The sequence below is a fragment of the Pezoporus wallicus genome, unplaced genomic scaffold, assembly GCF_028554395.1.
Source record: "Pezoporus wallicus isolate ANWC-B61680 ecotype Strahan unplaced genomic scaffold, APGP_CSIRO_Pwel_v1 contig_6217, whole genome shotgun sequence".
Lineage (NCBI taxonomy): Eukaryota > Metazoa > Chordata > Aves > Psittaciformes > Psittacidae > Pezoporus > Pezoporus wallicus.
In genome coordinates this window covers 1,895,959-1,917,966 of record NW_026637336.1, presented here as the reverse complement: position 1 = coordinate 1,917,966, position 22,008 = coordinate 1,895,959, and the positions used below count along the sequence as shown (strand labels likewise).

At 43.1% G+C, this 22,008-nt stretch overlaps 1 protein-coding gene across 1 annotated transcript in view; it reads left to right on the top strand.

Annotated features, from left to right (window-relative positions):
• Positions 1 to 291: 291 nt before the first annotated feature.
• Positions 292 to 22,008, top strand: part of STK26 (serine/threonine kinase 26) — a 30,458-nt gene continuing 8,741 nt past the window's right edge. Inside the window, exons 1-4 of the mRNA XM_057404976.1 lie at positions 292 to 295; positions 408 to 625; positions 15,997 to 16,227; positions 21,363 to 21,419. Of these exons, the coding sequence (XP_057260959.1) occupies positions 292 to 295; positions 408 to 625; positions 15,997 to 16,227; positions 21,363 to 21,419 (510 nt within the window). The remainder of the gene's footprint in view (positions 296 to 407; positions 626 to 15,996; positions 16,228 to 21,362; positions 21,420 to 22,008) is intronic.

Below are 22,008 nucleotides of genomic sequence, written 5' to 3'. Positions count from 1 at the left end.
CCGCGCCCGACACGAGCGACCCGGGCGAGACCGAGCCGAGACCGAGCTCCCCCCGAGCCCCGGCCGGAGGGGGCGGGGTCAGTGACGCCGGGGCCCGTGCGGCGGCGGTGGCTCCGCCCCGCCAGGCCGGAGCTGAGACGGAAGAAGCCGCCGCCGCCGCCGCACAGCAGCCAGCGCCTCCCGCCGCAGCCCGACATGGCGATCTGAGCCCGGCCGTGCCGAGAACCGCCGCCCCGTGCGCATCACCGGGGAAGCCCCGAGCAGCCGCGCCGGCACCGGGGATAGGGGGGCATGGGCAGGGCGAGGGCCGCTGCTGGGAGCTCGGCGGGCATGGCAGAGCGGCGCTAGGGATCCCCCTTCCCGCTCGCATCGCGCAGCTCGGCCCCAGCCCCGCGGGGTGAGGTGAGCCGGCGGCGGGCGGGGGCTGCCGGGCAGGGCGGGCCGCAGGGGAGGGAAGGAGGGAGCGCGGCCCGCGCTAAAGCCGCCTCCCCGCCGCTTTGTCCTTCCAGGCCCCGCCGCCGCCCAGGAGCAGGGAGGCCGAGAGAGGGGAGCAGCGGGCGGCGCCCGGCCGCCGCAGCCCGCCATGGCCCACTCGCCCGTGGCGGTGCAAGTGCCCGGCATGCAGGTGAGCTCCGCGCCGCGCCGGACCCAAAATGGAGGCGAAGGGCCCGGGCTCGGCCCCGGCTCCGGAAGCGACGCTCGGAGGCCGCCGCCGGGGCGCAGGGTCCGGGGGACCGCGGGTGGGCGAAGCGGGGCTGGGCGGCGAGGCTGGGCCGCGGGGAGGCCTCGCTCGGCCTAGGTGGGAGCGTGGGCCGGAGCCCTCGCTGAGCTGAGGTAATGGGGGGCCCGGCTCCACGGGGGGGGGGCGCATACCTGCGGCCAGCCCCTCGGAGGCGAGGGTGCCCTCTCCCTCCGTCCCCCCTTTGTTGGGGGTTGTCCGCGCTGCACCCAGGAGCACGTAAGAGCTTCACAAACTGATTAAAGGCGCCCTGAAGTTAATGGCAGGGTGTGTGGGTGTGCTGTACATGACAGGCCGGGCTCGCCGGCAGCCCTACCTCCTGCAGGACTTCCCCACCAGCGTGTGCCGGGCCTGCGGCGCAGCCTCGCCGGGACCTCGCGGTTTGTGGCCAGGTGCGGTGAGGATACAGCAAAGGGAGGCGTCACCTGGCAGAAACACGCTCCTCTGTTCGGCCGGGGATGAGACCTGGTGTCATTTTTGTGTGGTATCTGCTCAGGAAACAAGCAGGCGCGTGTGTTACTGATATTTCGTAGCAAAGGTGGAATATCTCTGACTCTTTGTACTTATTCTGCTAGATAATCTAATACAAGGTGGGTCAGGAATCTTTATCAAGCTTAAAGGAGCTGAGGACTAAGCTCATTTCAGTGTTGACTTTGGATTGTCAGATGCTGTCAGTATTTTGAGCTTTCTGTTTTAACTAATGGGGTATTCCTACGTGTGTAATATTGGAGGGATTCTTTTTTAGTTCAGGTGACTTAGAAGCCTTTATGAGATATCTCTTATGTATGTAAGACACGTACAGTAGAGACTTGAAGAGGTTTCAGAACAGAAAGTTAAAATTTCTCTTGCTCAGGTATCTTTGCTGCTTCCAGAAGGTGTACAGTTGATGTGTAAACAGTATTTGTAGATTAATTTAGACCAGTTGCAGTGTTAAGGTTTGGCTTTACCTTTCTCATGTCTCGTAATTCACATACTTCCTGAAATCAGTTAAACTTTGCTCACCCTCTGACTTACTGTTACAAGAGGACACAAACCACGTTTTCTCAGTCTCCTTTGTTCCGTTAATATGCCCAGGTTACTGCTGTAGTGGCACATCCTAAAGAAACTTGATGAAAGTTTGAGGGGCTTTAGCCTGGGCTTTATTTATTTACATTCTCTGGTTTTGAGTGTGTTTTCTGTCTGTGTGCCTGTATTTGGAAACTTCTGTTTCAACATCTGAGTTTGTCAATTTCTTATTTTTCTATCTGCTTAATGTATAGTTGTCCTGTTTTCCAGAGCTGCCCTGTCATCAACAAAAGGGCCTTGAAACTATTTAAGGTTCTGTTTCCCATTGTTATGTCAATAAACTTTATGTAATAGCATACTGAGTCCCATAAGTATTGTTAGATTAACCCAGGCCCCTTCACGTATCTTTATGTTTAAAGCATTCTATTAAGCTGTTTTATATATATATATATACAGCTGCACAGAATTAAAACACAATTTTCCCATAGTGACCTTTTCTTATAAAGATTTTGGCACAAGTCCTGCAGGTCTCAGAATACAAAGAAATAGAATTTGGTGTGAAATTAATCTGCTCACCCTTTTAGAAGAGTCGTAATGCAGGGGTGTTCCTCATAAAAAAAACCCTCAACAAAACAAACCCGTACAGCAGCTGTTCTAGAGGAGTGTGATAGTCTGAGGTACAAGGGTTACTTCTTTTGTTGTGGATTTGAGGGGGTTTTTAACCTGTTCAAAAGAGTCAGGATCATCCAAATGATGATAAAAGTGTCCTTGCTTCTGCTCAGTATTAAAGTAAGTGCATGATAATCAATTGAAGAAGGGTTAAACAGGTTTTTCTGTGGTGGAAGAAGCCCCTTGTTCTGTGTTGAGGGATGCGTTGTATTGAATATAACAATTGGGAACTGAATTTGGCAGAGAATGTGTTAGAGGTTTGAAGTTTTCAGCTTTATTGTGTTCTTCTAGTTTCCCTCACATTTCATTATACGCAAAAAGTGTCAACAAAACTCCAGGCATAATGTGTTACATAATTTCCATTCTCCGAAGAAAAGACTTTGACACTTGATCACCAGAGGATAACAGAAGCTTTTTTGACTGTTTTTAAAGTCTCATGAAGAATCAGCTTCCCTTAAAAAGGAGCCAAACATGGAAAACTACAGAAAGTTATATAGAGCTATTTTGGTGAACTCTTGACTTTTGGTACCGTGGCAACAAAGGTGGACCCAGAGGTAGTATTATCTGCTGCCTTTATGAGTAGTTGCAGAACCATTTGTTTATGTAGTGATTGTGTTCTGTTTAACCTGTCTTGTGTCTCTAACGAAACCAAATCTTATACCTAACAATTCTTGCCTGTGCAAACAACTTCCTAAACGCGTTCCTTTTCCTCACTCCTCTGGAAAGCCTCTACTTGATCCAGTTGTATGATGCTAACTTATCCAGCTGCCAAACTTCTAAACCCATTCAATAAAATCGGAGTGCTCTGTGAATGTGTAAGATGACATACACTCTGTGATGTGTGAGTGCTCTGAAACTGAGCATGACACCAAAGACAGTGACATTTTAGACAGAATCCAAGATGACAGGAAAGAATGGATAGTTGATGCAGCTACGGCAGCACAGTTAAGGTGTCCTGGTTACATGAAGCACAGTTTGCAATGAGCCTGAATGTCAGGTTTTTATTCAGTAATGTCACTGTACTGTTCCTTGTGATAAAAATATTCAAACTAATTCTTAGTCTGGAATGCTTTGAGATCTAGCAGTGAGAAACTTGTCTGCTGGCACTGGCTTCAAGGAATCCAGTTAAACTCACACTGAGTGTTTCTGGGTATGGCTTGCAATAGAGGTGTTGGAGCCTGCCTGGGTCTTTACCAGCCCAGACCCTGTACTGAAAACAGGTCTGGAGTGGAGGTGTTGGACCTCTTAGTAGTAGTCCTACACTGCTGTTTTCCTCTGGCCCAGCAGGCAAGATGTGTAAGTGTTAGTCATTTCACATGGATGCATTTTTGATGAACTTACTGGCAGCATCTCATACAGTGCTCCAGACCCTCTTTACAAATACAAGAGACTGAAAGCTGTAACTTACAAGTGAGCAACAATTAACATTTTTTTTTAGTTGGGTAGTGAGGAAATTCTTTTGTTTATTAGCATCCTAAACTCTCAAACTAGTCTGTAAACTTCAGCAATGGAACATCATTCAAGTAATAAATGCCCTTTTCAGCTAGCAGAGTTTCCCTGGATGAGCTTCCTTTCCTATTCTAATTTTGTGTTTAAAATCCCAAGTCTGTGAAGTATTAATTCCTGATGGAAATGTTGGTTCTTATTTGTGTTTCTTCTTGCCAGTTTGTGTGTCTTTGGAACCGGGTTTGGGACGTCGTTTCTCTTTATTGCTGCTGTCCTACTCATCTATAAACACTTTCTGTTTCCTTTCCCATGGCTTGTTGATATCTCCTGATCCTGTATGGCAGTAGTCTTGAGTGAGCCAGAGAGGTTGTTTAGACCTGATCTCCATCTGTTTTTATTGGCATTCAGGCTGTATCACAGTAAAGAGCCTAACTTCCTCTAAAAGCAGAGCAGCCAGAAGCATGTGAGCTGTCGGGCAGTGTATTCTGATTCACAACTGAAGGCTTGCTTGATCAAATGCAAACCTGGATGTAAAGGTGAGCTTTGCACTGCGGGCTGCCAGTTGACAGACAGGCTGTAGGACACTGCTCACTCAAACAGCCTCAGCCTGGAAAGTCTCTGTCCCTGCTCAGAGGATGCTCAGAGGCAGTTGGTTTACGGGTAGTTACTGGATGAGTATGGAAAGGTTAAAGGAGAGGTGGCATTTCGTATTGGAAGTGGTGGTCTTTGGGGGAAAAAAAATGTTACTTTCAAATTAGTGCACTTGTAGGAATGAGCTCTTTATGTATGGTGCCTGAAGCTAGTCTGGAAGCGTGTCAGATTTCTAGTAAACCTTATGCACTGAAGTTACAAGAATGACTTCTGTTAAGAGCAAGCAATCTATTACTGTCAGATGTTTAAAAGGTGGGCATTAGAGGAACTGAAACGTTTAGAGAAAGGTCCGTTCACAGTTCTGTTAATTTTACCCCTATCCTAGGAACTGAGCTATATCTAGATGCTTCTACAGTGAGTTTGAAAAGGCTTTAAACTTATTATTTAGAAATAAAGGAAGCTGGAAAGTCTAGCACTTGCCTGGCACCAGGAGGCTTGCACAGTGCCTAGAAAACAGGGATCTCTTATGATTAAGCTAGGATGGACTACAGTGGTTTTTGGTTGTTAATGCGTTGTCCAATTTCAGCTCCTTGATGTGCACTGTGAGCCTCAGCACAGGCAGACTGCAGGAAGATGGTAGTTTAAGACCTGTGGAGAACATGCCTCCCTGCTACTTGAAGCAGATATGCATTAAAATATTTGTGGAATTCAACACTGTGGTTGTTCCTTTCCTGGCTGTGCTTGATGTACAAACTATATCATATCTACTAGCAGTCTGCTAACTCAGCTCAAGCTTTTCTTGCTGAATTTGATTCTTCCATCTTGTGTGTTATGAGTTACCCTGATGACAAAGTGGGGCTCAGTCATGCTTGTGCTGTCTTACTGTTATCAAAGGAGGCTAGAGGAGGCTCTGGAAAGTGTTTGATGCACGGGAGCTGTGTAGGTATCATCACCTGGAATCCAGCAGCTGTTTTTATCAGGCTTAGAAGAAAAAATCCACAGCAGATTTTTGCTGTTGTTTTTTTGTGCAGATTTTACAGTTCTAAGCACAGTGAGTGCACTGACCTGGAATTCAGAGGCAAGTCTGCCAGAGCTGCAGAGAGCACAGAAACCAAACTCCTCTTCTCACCTTAATTTCTTTGCTGTTCTCTGTTATGGTATACTGTCAGGTTTGAGCAGAGGATAATTCGCCCCAGAAGGTAAAAACATTACATCTGAAACGAGACTTTTAACTTCTAGACATATATAATTGTTACTTGTTCTGTTGAATTTAACATTGAAAAGGTTCTCACTGGCTGTTCTTGAACTCCAGCATCTCAGCTTTACAAGTCTTGATAAAAGTGGTTGGAGACTATACAGCAAGGAGCAGCTCAGGAATATATTGCAATTTGCTGCTTAAAAGAAAAAAAGAAATAAAATCTTTATTTAAATGTCTATTTTGATGGAAGGATTGTTTCTTTATATAGAGCAACTGTGTGGCACACCATGAAGAGTTTGTATGACTGCGTGTGCCTGTGCAGCAATATTTGTTGTATGAGACCTATATAATATCTTAGTGAAGATAGGCAAGAGTAAACACCTCAGTTCTCATTGTTTGCAGTGTTCTGAAACTTAAGTTTTTGGCCATCCCCAAAAGTGAAAGGACGAATTTTAAGCCTGTTAGTAAAAGTACCACTTGTTTGCTCTGTGGTGATCACCTTCAGGTTTAAGAGAGTCATGAACTCTGGGAAGTGATAAGAGACTATTGTTTTGTCTTTCATTTATCTTGGGGACTGGGGTTAGTAATTGACAGAGGAGTTCAGGGCTGGGTTTTGGGGGGAGGGGGTTGGAGATGGGCAGTGCAAAGTTGCTTTTGAAATTCTTCTGTCACAGATAACTTTTTGGATGCTGTAATCAGTGCCTGCTTGGATGTTGTCTTTGAGGAGATGAAGAGTTGGTGAGGTACCTTGTCATTCCAGGAGTTGCTGTTCCAAATCCTGCCGGGTTTTTTCTAACTTAATTGAAAAAATCAAATTCTTTCCTAATGCTGCCTCAGCACTTTTTAAAGAACTGTCATTTTTTCTTAAAGTTTAAACCTGTAGCAGTTCTGGAACAAGTCTGCTCTGATGATTGGTTGAGCATCACTGAGCACACTCCTTAGCTCTGAAGGAGAGGCTTAGATCTCATGGGAAGTGTGCTCATCTAGCAATATTTGGTGAAATCCATTCTGGCACAGGGATTGCTAGCCAAATAAATCTGGCAGAAGGAACTCGGAGAAACTACTAAAAAGGGCCTGACAAGGTAACTGTAGCTTGCTGGGCTCGTTCTTCCTCAGATCTTGTGCCTGTGGTTTTGCAGATAGGCTACATTGATTAGGTCTATGGCTTCAGCTTAGATCTTTCTTAATGAAGAAGGCTTTGAAGAACTGCATAGTTGGCTCTTAGAAGGGTGAAGCCAAGTTTGGCGTGCCAAAATCTGGATTTGAATCGTTTTGATTGAGGCAGCATATCTGGAAAAGCTTTGTGGTGGGATCTGTCTTGAGTCTGCATGAATCCTGTATGCATCAGTGAAGGAGAACAAGGAATGAGAGATGTTAGTTATCTGCAGGTTTCACACTTGAGCTGTGGAAGGGGGAGTCTGAGATCCCAGGGTGGTTTTCATGAACCAGAACTCAAGAACCATGTGTTCTGTCCTGAAGAACTTGTGTTTTTTTTCTCTCTCCCTCTTCTCTGTGATAATTTGCAGGCTTTCCTCTCAATTGGGAGCTGTTATATGTTCTGAATATCTGAATAATCTTGACTAGGGAGGGGAATCAGAGGGTGTCTTATGCTTTCCTGGATGTCAAGTTGCATTTCAATGCAGGCTTCTGTGCTGGGATCTGAAAGCATCATAATAAAAACACTGTACAGCTTGGAAAGACCGTGAGTGTTGTCAAGTGCCTAAATGTAAAACACTGAATGAAAGAAGATTGAATTTCTACTGATGTAAATCGGTTAAAAACGTACCGTGAATTATGAGGGGAGCAAGATGATCTTGCTGGGAATGTCTCACCTACGAAGGTGTCATCTGGCAACCGGTCACAGCAGGAACATTTTTGCATTCCTGCACAGCTTTATTCTAGCCTAGTTGGCGAGAAGAATCTGATTCTTTTATTTCAGGGTGTTTCTCTTCCTCCCTTCCCCCTTCTCCTCGCAGGTTTATGTAATGAGATGCTTTGCCATGCTATGAATGAGCTGCAGAGTAATTGAAAAAGGAGTTTCCTGAAAGGGCAGGTTGGTTCTGGCAGGATAGGTTTCTTGCTTCCTTTGTAGCTCATTTTGGAGTTGTATTTCTGGTTTTTCATTACGTGGTTCTTGTAGCTTCAGGTCTAGTATGATTGATAGGATCAAGAGCCAGTACTCGAGAGAAGAGTAAAGCTTTTCAAGCTTGTGGTCGCCTAGCCTTGGGGAGAGGACAGAAATCTGGGACTCTAGCAGACTGGTGTGTTTGCCTTCCTTTCCAAAGCTTGGGGAATGGCGTGATACCCTCGAACCGTGGGTTCCCACTCGGGTTTCATTGCAGGCAGTGATTATCCCTGGAGACTTACCTGTGGTAAATAAACTTGTGATCTGCTCCTTGAACCCACATTGTGTTTTGGAGCTGTCCTCTTTTTCTCAATTAGTGTTTTTCTGCCTTGCTTTGGTTTTGTTTAGCCTGAAAGTAACTAATGACTACTTCAGCGGGGAGACTTCCCAAAGATACTCATGTGTGTGTTAAACTTCATGCCTTGTTGCTGCCTTCTAGTTTGTGAACTGGCAAGCTAAAAAGCTGGTTTTTGTTATTTTTCATTCTAGCTGGATTATAGCATGAATTTAATGGTATTTACAGGACAAAAACCTGTATATCAAGTTCTAACCCGCACAGAAAAAGTGCCAAAATGGCTTTTTAAGATAGAGCAGTGAGGAAGCCTGTACAGTGTATGTAGCAGTTGCCATTTAGCTGTAGATCCTGCCCCTCTGAATACTAGCGAAATGGTCCAAATGCCATGATGATACAGTTTATTGCTGGCACAGTTTTGGTGTAGTTTTTCCTTTAAATGGGTGTGGCAAAAGTGAAAAAGCCCTAAGTGTATGTGCACTGATAAGCAGGCTGGTGCTGAGGGGAGAGGCCTATGCTAAAAGTAGGCTGCAGCCCATAAATGGTGATTCTTCCATATTCCTATTAGATGTGGCTTTTGTAATCTCTGTGCAGATGGAGGGGTTTTGAAGCAGTTCATAATGGAGAGATTACCAATGATCTTCAGCAGTGAGAGGCTGCAGATGTCTTCTGGCACACAGTTCAGGTGTGCGGGCATTTAATTCACTGAGGTGAGCTGGTTCCCCATTCAGCAGTCCCTTGTCCTGTGCTGCTTAACAAAGGATTAAACTTGTTGTGAAAGATCAGCTTCTTGAAGTCTAACACGTGTAGAACAGAGTTTGAAGACTTTGGGATACCAGAACCTCTTGATTTCTTGACTTCTCTCTCCGTTGAAGGATAGAGGATCCTTCTAGCTATAGAATGTTCAACCGCTTAGGTCTTTACAGATCTTGCAATCAGTGCATGGTTTGGGTTGGAAGGGACTTTAAAGATTATCTAGATCTATCCTCTTGCCATGAGCCAGGCCAAATCATAGTAAAGACCTAGCCGTGTAGTTTGTGTGTGTCCCCGTCCTTAATCCCTCTCTTTTGGTAGGCTGTGCCCCTCGGGGATGTGGGCACACTGAAGGATATGAAGCTCTATGCAGTGCTTTGAGGACCTTTATATGGTTTAAAGGTATTGATATATAGAGTGGAAGTGAAGTGTTGCTCCATTTGACATGTAGGGGTATTCAGTTACAGAGCAGCTCACTGGCAGGAGAAACTTTGTTTTCTGTTTCCTTTCCTCAATGCAGGATACTCTTTGTAAGTAATTGATGTAGATGTTTTTAATTGCCTATATCCAAGAGCTGGTCTTTGGGAGATGTGGTGTTATTCTTCCTTTTTGCTTATTTATGCTGTTTCCTAAGCTGCTTTTCACATTGTGTTACCAAAGTGAAAGAATGGCTAAGAGTAGAGGAAGTGAGTTCAGTGGTTTCCATTTCCAGCACAACATACCATTGACAGCTTGCATCTGCCACAGGCCTGAGATGGTTTGAAGACAGATGAAGGTGATTCTTTCCTTCCAAGTCTGAGAATGGGTGGGTTTGAATGCTGATTTTGAGGTTTTGATAGTCATGAATTTTCAAGCAGCTCACTTTATGGCTGACTTGATGAGAACAAAGCCACGTGAGGTTTTCACTTACCTATTTTTCCTCTTGTTTTTTACTTTGAAGTTCTCCAGCTTCTCACTAAAAATGGCAATGAGTTTTGGCCTTGTCAGATGAGAGGTGTCTCATGAAGGGCATAACAGAGGTCACGTCCCATTTAAGGACAGCAAAACTCAGCTTGTTTTTGCTACCTGCTGAGTAGAAATGCTTCTTCAGTGCGTATCATACAGTTACAGTAAATACAATAAATATCTACTTCCCTTATATTTGAGTCTTGAGCAGGACCGTGGGGTAGCATCAGAGTTCTGTTCTCCATCACAAGATGGAGAAAAAAACTGACAGGTTCTATCCTTGTTTTAAATGTTTGCAGGTTTCTTTTCTTCTGATTCTTTGTAAGTAATGATAGCTCTGCACCTGTGCCTTCATTAACTTCAAACTGTTTACATGAAGTACATACGCACATGCCTGTGGCACTGCTGGTGTGGGTAACTTTAACTGTAATAGGATTTAAACATAAAAAAAGGGGGATGTGGGGAAGAGCTCCAGGAGTTAAAATCAATGGCTACCTGTGGTGGCTGTGTTGTAAAGAAGTGAAATGTTCCTTATGCAGGTAAAATATAGAAATACATATAATGTATGTGAATATATTCTGTTATATAATAAAATCTGCATGGTGTGTAATTAACGTGTATATATATCCATCTGAAACTACATGCAGATAGTGTATGGAAAGATACCGAAGAAGAAAGTATCTGTTGAGTAAGACATTAAGAAGTTCAGTAAACCATCAGGTTCACCAATCTTACTGCCTCTTAATTTTATTTTTTGGGGGGCTCTGAATGGAAGAAAAACTTGGAGGTACTTTATTACCTGAGAACAGATAAATGAATGCACTGATTAGCTGTGATTTCAATGTGTTCAACCCAGATGCTGTATTTGGTAAGAATCGGATAAATGCTGAGAGTAAGTGAAATGTCGTTAACTTTTAATGTCTTTTATTGACTTTCAGGTGTCTTTTTTTACTCGTTGTATTTCAGGTATTCTTTCTCAAGATAATAAAAGGTACCTTGGAGATTTTACAGATAATAAAGTAGGCCTCATAATTGCTCTTTAATTTTATTGTTAGCCATAATTCAGACAGTGCAGACAGTGGAACTTAAGAGAAATGGTGCAGTGCATGCTGGCTTCAGCAACAATGCTGGCGTACATTTCTGATCTGGCACTTTAATGCTAATGTAACTGTGAGGCTGCGCAACAGATTAATTACTGGGGTATTTTTTTGATCATGGGTTGTGTTCAGTTTGAATGTCTGGCCATGACATAACCTCCTCTTTCCCTGAACCTTTCTGTAAGGCAGCTCTTTTCTTTGTAGTTTACCTCTGAATTCTCCCTTTTTGTGAAGATCAGGCTTTTATTTTAGAGAGCAATTGCTTGAAGTGACAGTCCTTGAAACACCAGGTAATGCTGATAGCTTCCAAGGATACCAGTATGTGGTAGTGGATACTTGAAAAACAGACAAGTAGACACTCTAGTGTCTCTTACCAGCATTGTATAAAGTCTTTTGAGCTCATTATCGCATCTTTATCTAATGTGTATTTGAAAAACGGCTCTCAGTGTAAGTTAGCTATTCTGTAGCACTGCTACAGTTTTAAGGAAACTTCTGTCCAAATAAAACCTGGGAGATGCTCGACAATCCAGAGAGTATCCTAGCATTTCTGGGTCAGGATTTAGAAACACTGTTTTAAGACAACAGGAAAGATTTTTTCCGACAGGCTACTTAGAGATCTCCCAAGACTACGTTGAATTATTTGCTTTGGGAGATCTTGAGGATCCTGGGTTTGATTTTGTTAGATACAAGGCATTAGTTCAGTCTCTGTCCAAGATTCTTTGAAGCTTTGTGTTTTCATCCAGTTGTACTCAATATCATTAATGAAATTCATTAATGACCCTCCTTAGAAGACTTGTTTTTGTAGAAGAGCTGTCCTGCACTGACAGAGCCTGAAGCAGTCTCACACGCTTTGTTGTGTACCATTACATATCTGTATGCTCTCAGAAGTCAGATATTCAGTGCACTTTAACTCTGCTTCAAAGGAAGAAGACAGACTTTGGAGAACAGGTATGTGAAAGGGTCAGAGGTGAGAAGGTGTCAGTCAGCCAGTCAGGCCTGTATCAGAATGCAGCCCCAGGACATTGCTGCGTAGCTGTGTTTATTGGAATCAAAAGAAAATGCTTGTATAAGCTGTATTGGCAGAATACTTGATACAACTACTGCAGGTATGCTAGCAAAAATGACACTGTAGTGATTTGGGGTTTTTATTTGGGGCTTCTGCAGGTGGTTGGACTGGATGAGCCCATGAGGTCCTTTCTAAGCTGAGTGTGTGGATGTACGTATGTGTGTAACACACATACAGTCATGGCACATGGTTGGATAATAGAGGAGGGCACATTTTGCTGATCACTAGCACAGGCTGTTTAGTGCTGGACTGGTGAAATGGTGGACTTTCTAAACTATGCAGAGGGCTTGTATTGTCACGCTGGTCCTGTTACTCATGCTGGTGAGATTGAAGCTGGCATGTGAATGTGTCTGTGCTTGTCATGCTTGGTGCTGCTTTTGTCTGTGGAAACAGGCATACGGAGGGGAAGAATAGGAGATTTTCTTCCTGATTTGTCCACTTCTAGGTGTTATCTTCAGAGTGGTGATGATGGAGTCCGTACACTGTCTATTGTTTTGTTACTGACAGACATGACTCCCATAGAAACCAGTGTTTATTTAAAACCCTCACCAATTATTCATGCAGGCAGCTTTCAAAGCTTCTAAACCTTTACCCGTTGAATGTAAGATCTGTGAAAGAACAGGGAGTAACAATGGTTGTTTTGCTCAAGAGTGTTGATAGTGTTGGAAATCTTAATTTCTTCCATATTAGCTCAGTTGGCAACTGTGCTGCAAAAATGTATTGGTATATATCCAGGGCATGTATATACACGCATTTTTACTCGTATAAAGTATGTTTCCATCATTTCCTATACTAGGAGGAGGATGGGCATTACTGGATTATATAAATGTATGTTTGTTTTAAAAGGAGTCTTTCAAAGTTTGGCATTTGGGGGGGGGTGGTGTTTTAAATTAGTTGTAGAAAAAGGTTCCTGTAGACCAATAGCCTGAAAGACAAGGAATGAAGAAAGGTAAGAGCTGATCTGTTTGAAAATGCAGTCTTTAAGTTATGTAGTGTTCTAAATTTGAAGCCTTTCCAGAGGATGCTGTCTCAGTATTAGCTGTAGTTGGTCAGAAATATTTGCCTTTCTCCTGGAGTGTCCTTCAGTCCCTTGTCAGCCTTGGTGAATAAGAGGAGCTGTAAAGCTGACTTTGCTTGCTGCATAAGGATTTTCTCAGAGTAGAAAGATGTGACTGCTTCCTCCAGCAGTCTCACCCAGGTTGTTCTCTGCTCTCTCTCTCCCTCCCGGGGGATCTGCGGTGTGGGAAGTCCAGCTGTGCTCATCTCTCCCTGTACTCCAGCACTCCCATGTAGTGGCTTTAGGAGTTGGAAGTTCTGAGCTATCCGGAGTAGCTTGGAGGAGAGTCTGGAGTTCTCTGCTTAAGGTTTCACCCCATGCAAAAAACCCAAGTGTTGCCGTTTGACTCCATCAAACATTTGTGAAGGGTTGTATTAACTGCCTATGCCTGTGATTAAATTACTTTTCTTCTCTCTGTCTGGAGGTGTTTTAATGCATTTCAGCTCAAATGAACAACTATTAGCATGAATGATTGCTGGAATTCTAGGCTCCAGATTGTGTCTTAAAACTTAAGTTTTTATGAAAGCGAGTCTTTTAGGGTTCATGGGAAGTTTTGCCAATCCTGTCTTTTAACTCTGTTATTTCTTGGGGGTGTCTGGTTATCGTAAATAGGGAAATACCATGTAATTATTCCTTATTGCAGCTAATGTAGTTTAGGAACACATTTGGTTGGAAGCTAAATGCCAGTTCAGCAGCTCAGCCAGCAGCAGGGAAAGGCTGGGTGGCACTCACTGCTACTTTTGCTACACTTGTCCCTGCAAGAATTATTTGAAATGCATCTGAAAATGGATTTTAAATTCAGACTTATTAAAAATGATTACTGTTTAATCTTTTCATTTGCTTTATGTATTTGTTCATCTTTGAGATCTTTCACTGCTTCTGTCAGCAGAACATTTTTTGCTTAATTATTTCATTGAAGGTAATTTTTTACTTTGTTTTGTCTTTTTTTTTTAATGGAGCAGAACAGCACTGAGCTCAGTGTAGACAAAGGAGAAATTCCTCATTCTTCTTGCTGTAATGCAGTGCTCAGGAGCAGCAACGTGCTTGTACGTTCACAGCCTAACTCCACAGCTCAGCATGAATCTGCCATGCTACCTCAAGTCCCCTCCTCTTGTGAGAGCACAGATGACAGCTTGGTAGATGTGAGTGGTGAACGGATTCAGCTGAAAATAAACCTGACAAATCAGATGGTGAACTCTCAGCTAAATCTGTTTTCTGATTCATCCCACCGCATTTTGGAATAAACTCTGATTCTGGTAGAAGGCAAGAAGCGACAATAAGGGCCCAGTAAGGAAACCAGAGTGTCCATTTTGGACCAGCTTTACATAGTGATGCATTTCTTTTATTCCCAGTAAAGATTTTCATATCTATTTGCAACAGCGCCAGTGTAAAGATGTTTGATAACTATTTTGTTGTGTAGAGTAATCTGTGCCTTGGGTTGAGTGTTTGCATTTGCCAAAACTGTTACAACTTTTGCTGGTTCTGAGTTTTGGAGCACGTAAAAGATCTAAAGCAAAGCATCTCCCATATTTTCAGATGTTGCAATTGAATCAGAGGGCTTTTGGAGCAGATATTTTGTGATCAAATACTAATTTGTGCAGTGAGTTGCCTGCTCCTGGCAGCAGTCATGTGTTTAATCCTGTTGGCTGCAAAGCTGGGCTACTCTCTTAGCATGTTCTCCTTACCTCTTTAAAACGCTTTTCATTAAACTCCCTTCCTGTGCTCTGACAATTGGTGTTCTTAAACTGGAGTGAGTTACCTGCATCCTTCAGAAGCCACTGCTGTGGTTTTGGATAGACAGGGTTCTCTAAGCAGCTGTGTGGCATGCTTTATCTTGAAGGGAAAATAAGAACTTGCTTCCTTTTTCTTTCCCTCGTGACTGCTTGAATGGAGCTGAGAAATTTAAAATATTTGTATAATAATCAGTCTGATCTTGAAGAATCATGGAATGGTTTGGGTTGAAGGGACCTCAAAGCTCCTCCAGTTCCAAGCCCTGCCATGGCAGGGACCCCTTCCACTAGAGCAGCTTGCTCCAAGCCCCTGTGTCCAACCTGCCCTTGAACACTGCCAGGGATGGGGCAGCCACAGCTTCTCTGGGCACCCTGTGCCAGCGCCTCAGCACCCTCACAGGGAAGAGCTTCTGCCTAAGAGCTCAGCTCAGTCTCCCCTCAGGCAGGTTAAAGCCATTCCCCTTGGCCTGTCCCTACAGGCCCTGATGAAGAATCAACTAGATTGGAAAAGACCTTTAAGATCATCAAGAGTAGTTAACCAGCAGAGATTCCAACCAGATGTCCTTAGCAGTGCTCTGTGACCTGGTGCTTGGCTCCCATTTTTAAAGCATGTTTGGGTGATCCCAGCCGGTTCAGATCAGTGCCCCTGGGTTCAGTATGCCCCCTGTTTCTGCTCCAGCCTTCTTATTCCCTCTTTGAACAGCTCAGTCCCCTTTGCTGTACTTTCTGTCAGCACTCTCAGCTGCCCCAAAGATGTCTGATCCTACCAGATCTCGGGATCTACCAGTGAGTACTGGGTAGTGCACTGTTCTCACAAGTAGCTTCTCACTGTATCACTGAGTAGGATGCTTTGTCTGCCCCAGGCTTCTGGCCAGGTAGAAAGCTCAGCCTTTTCTGCCTGGGTGATGATGGTAGGGCTTCTGTGCCAGTAGCTGCATTCCCAAAGTCTTCTGAATTACTGCACTAATAGGATTAATACTAGGAGCAGCTCTATTCTTTTGTTTTAAGGTGTTGTTGTGCGTGGGGATGTGAAATGAGGTTTGTTCCTGCCTCCCTCCTTGGTGAGGCTCGTTTACCTTTGGCATAATTGCACAATGTATGTTCTGTAACTAAGAGCTGGATTAGAAGATAGTGTGCAGGAAATAAACCTACCTGATGTGTGCCTTCGAGTGACGATAAACCCGGGTGATGTGCTGCTTGGGAAGTCATGAGGGCAAATAACTTGGAAGTAAATAAATAACTTGTGTATCATCCCCCTCCCCTTTTTTTCTTCTCTTTCCTAGAACCACAGAGCAGACCCAGAAGAACTATTCACAAAACTCGAACGCATTGGAAAAGGCTCCTTTGGGGAGGTCTTCAAAGGAATTGATAATCGGACACAGCAGGTGGTAGCTATAAAAATCATAGACCTTGAGGAAGCAGAAGATGAAATAGAAGATATACAGCAAGAGATAACTGTTTTAAGTCAGTGTGATAGTCCTTATGTAACAAAATACTATGGATCATATTTAAAGGTAATGTACTGCACAAAGATTTGTTCTGAATGCCACTAGGAAAGTATACTGGAATTGAGGAAAAGTTATGCCAACTGCCTTTTTTTTCTCGTAGATCCTTGTTTTTCTTTGAACAGAGCTTTTCACTGTCTTTTGCTCCTTTTGCTGCTTGCTCTTTGAGGCTAGAGTTTGCACAAAATGGCTAGAGGAGGAGCAGAGTTGGTAGAGGGCTCCTCTTGCCATTGCTGCTGTTTTTAGACTTTGGTTTTCTGTCCTCCCCCTGCAATCCTTCCCACAAACTTGTGGCTTTTGAGGGGGAAGAAAAATTACTTTCAGAGCCATAGAAACAAAACCCCTTGCCTGATATGGAAAGAAGCCCTGCACCATGTAAGAATGTGTTGGTTATTATGCAGGCCTGAGGCAAAGCAAAACCGATGTCAGCAGACTTAAGTGTGAATGTGATCTAAGGCATCATTTAAAAACAAGCAAAAATGAAAACCTGCAGGAGTCCAAAATGTTGACTGAAGTCTTTCCAGCTTGCAGAACTGTCCAGGTGTAGCTGACTTTCAGTAGTATCGTGGCTCTGCATTTTTCTTACGCTAGATTTATCCTTGGTTACTAACACTAGATCTTTTAGCTTGAGGTTCCTCAGGGGGAAAGAGTGCATTAGGTTTGTTAAAGGTGCAAAGTATCTTTTATGCAGCTTTTTAATTTTAGTAATAACAGGTATTTTGAGAGTTGTATGTCTGCTTTTTTTACTTAATTGCTGTATATTTTCTAACTTTTTATTAGTTACTACTCTGAGAATGGCAGACAGCCTGAGTATTTAGCTGTACAGTACAGTTGTGTCCCAAATGACTGTATAATTAAAGGTTAAAGAACATTGAGGTTAAATTAGGAAAATTAAGACATCGTAGTTCTTACAAAGAAAGTCCTAGTGCTGCAGAGATTAATAGCAGTTTGCTGTGGATATCAGTGGTCTGAAGATTGCATTCAAAGTGGTCACATAGGTTTGTCGGTAAATACTTAGTTCTGCATATAAAGATCACTGAAAATACTCCTAGAAGCAACCCTTAAGATAGCAGCTTAAAAGAGCATCAGCACACAATAAGTAAAAGGTATGTCAAAATATAAGAGTTTTCTTTCCTTTACATCTTCATTTGCAGGAAGACAAAGTCGTTGAGCCTATCTGCCCTCTTTCAGCTCAGGCTTATGGAACAGAAATTGTTTACTACAAAGTATGAATCAGACATGTGGCTTTCTGTGAAGCTCTAGGAATGGTGTTAGAAACGATTGAGTTTTGCACTGTTTAAATCAAGGAGACTTTAAGTCTTTTTCCTGAGTATACCAAAGCAAACCCTCAGTGCAGAGGCATTCAGGTGGCCTGCAACACTGTTGTTTCTTAGTTGCATAATCTAGATCTGGTTTAAAACTTTCAAGTTGATAGTTTTCACTTTGAAGGAATTGCAGCTGGGACCATGTGTCCTCAGTTCTTCCAGTTGAACTGTATCGGAACATCTTCTGTTGGAACTTATTCTTGGGGGGTTTTATACCAGTTTTAAGTAAGCTTTGAATAAGCAGATAATTCTTGGCATCAGTTTGAGTCAGCTTCAGTTTTCCCTCTGGTAAGAAGGCATATTTAATAATTAAAAGGTCTTTTATGACTACAAGACCAAATGAGATATGGACTGTGAGGGGTTTCCAATTAAAAGCATTTCAGGTGAGAGACTTCATTCTTGTACAGTTTGTTCTCCATATTCTGCAGCTTTACAGTTTCCTTGTGCTTGCAGATGCACAGCCAGCCTTATGGGCTCCATCAGATAGAGGGGCCCATGCTCAGGGAGCCTGGGACTTACCAGCCACATGCAGGCTCTGCCCAACGCTCCTGCTGCTGGAAGGGGGAAGGGAGGAGTGGCTTTATTTCAATTACTTGACTTACAAATTTGTAACTTAGCTGATGCCATGTAAGATACTCTCCTATGCTGCAGCCTGGCTGTTCAGTAGCTACATCTTGTGCATCTGACTTGTAAATAGGACTTGAAATGTATAGATGGTACCATCATGTTTTTACCTAGCATTATTTGATATTAAAGACCTGCTGCCAGGCATTTTACTCTTTAGAAACCTTATCGTTGGTACAGGAGGGCATGGTCTACTTCCTTGATGTTCTTGGGATAAAGCTAATGCCAGTTTTCTGTTATTGTGATACAGAAGGTGCAAATCTCTCATAGCTGCGTAATTTGGGTTACCTGTATGTCCTGAAATTTGGAGTCTGAATGGGAGTTTCCCATTAAATTAGAGCTTAGGTATTATCTTGTGCCTTTCAAATGTGTGTAGGACTGTACAAGCTTACAGCTGTATTAGTGCAACTTTTGTAGCTGTAAGAGAACTTAAATCCTGACGTAGATGTCTGTAGATGTTCTTCTTAGTGGAAGGTTGGGATCTTAAGTATGTCTCCTCATCCTCAAAGTATTGCGCTTTGATTGCAGTTAACATCACATCTGAATAAATAAAACATTGGTTGTGGAGAGCACCCTTGAAAGTGCCAGTGCATAGCAGTGTGAGAGTGTAAGGTATGTTAAAAATGAGTGTTTTCCTCAAGCTTAATGGCTTGTCAGAATGTATTGCTGCCTGATCAGGCAAGGAAGAGATTAAAGGTATTATAGAATCATAGAATAGTCAGGGTTGGAAAGGACCTTAAGATCATCTAGTTCCAGCCCCCCTGCCATGGGCAGGGACACCTCACACTAAACCATCTCACCCAAGGCTTCGTCCAACCTGGTCTTGGACACTACCAGGGATGGAGCATTCACAACCTCCCTGGGCAACCCATTCCAGTGCCTCACCACCCTAACAGTTCCCCAAACTGTGGCATGTTTTGGGTACACAGATTTGTGAAATTTGATAGAATATTTGAGCTGTGCTTTCCACCTGATCCTGTAGGAGTAGATCTGTTGCTGACTGCGTTTTCGTGATTGTTTTATTTATGCCTTTCAGTCAAGGGGTTTAAACATCTATCCTGTAACTAGCATAGCATCTGGCCTTGCTCTGCTCTTCTGCTGTTCAGCAAGCCTGAAGTTATTCCCGGTTTTTCAGATTTGAATGTGGAGAACTCCTGTAGGAGCACCCATAGACTTCTGTCAGAGCTGTACAGCACTTCATGCAGAAAAGCTTGGAGACAATCTAAAGATACTGTTTGTTCTACATTGTCTATTTATACTTGGTTGACTGGAAATAGCTAGGAAAGAGGTGGTTCATGCCTGGCAAGAAAATACCCACACCCCATTACAGTGGATAGGAGCAGTTTCTTTGAGACATTATTTCAGAACACAGTACTTTACTCATTTTCACCCTATACTGTTTGCAAGGAATAGTCAAATCCTCCAAACACGTCTGGTAACCACAATGTTTGCCTTAAACTGGAGCTCCTTGCAGGTCTTCTCAGCTGACAAAGTTGGGCTTTATAAAAAGTGCTAAAATTAGCCAGCCCTTCCCTGCTGATCTCATAATGCTGGAATAGACTCTCAGAAATGGTGTGGGCTTAAAAAAACCCAGGATAAATCTAATAGAGCACACTTTGTTAAGAGAATTGGATGTGAGCCTTTAAGGAACTGCACCTTTATTTGCCTGCTGAGTTTTCTTTAGAGTTCTGTCACTTGTCAGGCAGTAGGGTGGCAAAGCATAAAATGCAAGAGGCTTTTCACAGAGTATTTCTGCCATATGCTTGTGCTCTGTTACAAGATCCTAACACAAGTAAATATTTGCTGGAGGCTGCTGGGTGTGTGGTAGTGCACTAGGTCTGGCTCAGTTGAGTATTTTTAACAACTGGGTTTTCTTTTAATAAATACATGGTTTTGTTTGCAGAATTTTTTAGAGCAGTAGCCCATAGATTGATCTTTGGGGTTCTGAAATGGGGGGGGGAATTGTGGCAAACAAATAGCCAAAGATCCCAGTTTTGAAACAACAGTCTGTATATCTGATACCAAATCTTTCTTCTTTCGTTAGTGTGAACCAGCCACCTTTTTTGTAGGTACATACCAAGGGCAAAGTCAGCATCTAGAAAGCAGTGTTGCAAGAATTCTTCAGTTCTAGTATTCTAGTGGTTGAGATCTCCACAAAGAAAGCAGAGAAACCCACCTCTTCACAGGGGCTGAGATTCAGGTAGCAGATAGTGACGGAGTACATGAGCTTTGTGATATTAATAATAATAAAAATATATATCTTAAGATAGGTGCTTCAAGTCATACTTCCTATTTTACTGCATTGCTCTTATCTTTGACCTTTTAACAGCTGATTTTGAACCTCTGATATGAGAACTTGGGAATCCTGAACCTTTCTGTAGGGTTCCAAGTCTGGCAGTGCAGTTTCTCCTGGCCGATGGTAGGAGTGGTGCTTTGTCTCTCAGAATCAGGAATCAGAGCTGCTCCTGTGGTAGCAGGCACGTTCTGTAGTAGGATGCAAGTCCTTGGGTACAAGCATATTCAAGGGCTGCCAGTTCTTGCTTTTTGCTGACAACTGACAACTTCACTTTGAGCCTGTGGGCATGTTAGATATAATGCTTGTAGTTACCACATAGGCCAAGGGGCAGGTAGCAGCTCCCTGTGTTAGACTTTTGATTTCTGGTGTCTTTGAAGTGTGTTCACATTTACTGTCTTCTGTCTTGCTCAAAGTCAATGGAAGGTCTGAGTGTTTGCCTCAAATGAGAGGTGTGATGTTACAAGCAAGTTTCCTATCAAGATAGTCATGCTTCTCTATCACAAATGACTGGAATTAATAACTGATGCAAAGACAGTCTTTTGTAAGAACTACACCTTGTATTAAACCACTTAGTTGCAACTTAAACCACCACCAAATCACTTCTGTCTCAAAGTTCTATTCCTTTAGGTAGGCTCAGTTCAGATGCCATTAGCAGAAGATTATTTTTGGTGGGGTTTTATGGTTACTTTTCAAAATAATAAAGTCAAACTGTGATTGCTCCTTTGCCCTCTTGCTTAGGAGCTATGTGACCATTCTACGAGAAGCAGTTACATGGAACTTAGAGATTAATGGGACTCTGCATTTGCATTCTCCTAAGAGTATGCTGCTAGTCTGTTGAAGTGCAGGTCTGTTTAATGGCAGCCTTGGACTTTTAACAACTCACGCCTTCCTTTACACAGGGCACAAAACTATGGATAATAATGGAATACTTGGGTGGAGGGTCAGCTTTGGATCTTGTAAGTATATGACTTTTTTTTCATTATAAATACTAGTGAATCCTATTTCATTGTGCTTTCCAATTTCATTATAAAGTTAGTTCCTGGAGGCAGCTGATGTTACACCACTGCTGGATTGTAGTGCTCCAAAAAGTGGGAATTTGAATGGTAGCTCTGTTACGTTGAATTGATATTTAATTTTGGCTTCACTGTTTGTCTCTAAGCATTAGGAAATGTCTCAGTCAAATGTAAGGCATTCTTTAATTTTTGGTTTTAGTAGGGTGAGAAGTACTTGTGGTTGCCATATGTGCTGCGGTTTCAGGTTCTGGGTTGTCTGTCCACTCCCCCCCCAGTAGAATTCGTTACACTTGAACAACAAAAGTTTCCTTTGGGATTCAGGGATGATCGGTGTGCCCACAGGGTGCAGTTAATTTTAACTGGTTAAAAGATGTTGGGTTTTCCATTTTCAGGTATTTTCAGCCAAGCATAAAAGTGCCTTTTAGTTAAGATAGTGTCGCATTTATGAAGGATGCAGCTTACAGAGTACAGGAGCAGAGTCCACTGTATGGGGATGTGGTTTCCCCATGGTTTCAGGATGGCTCTGCCTCAG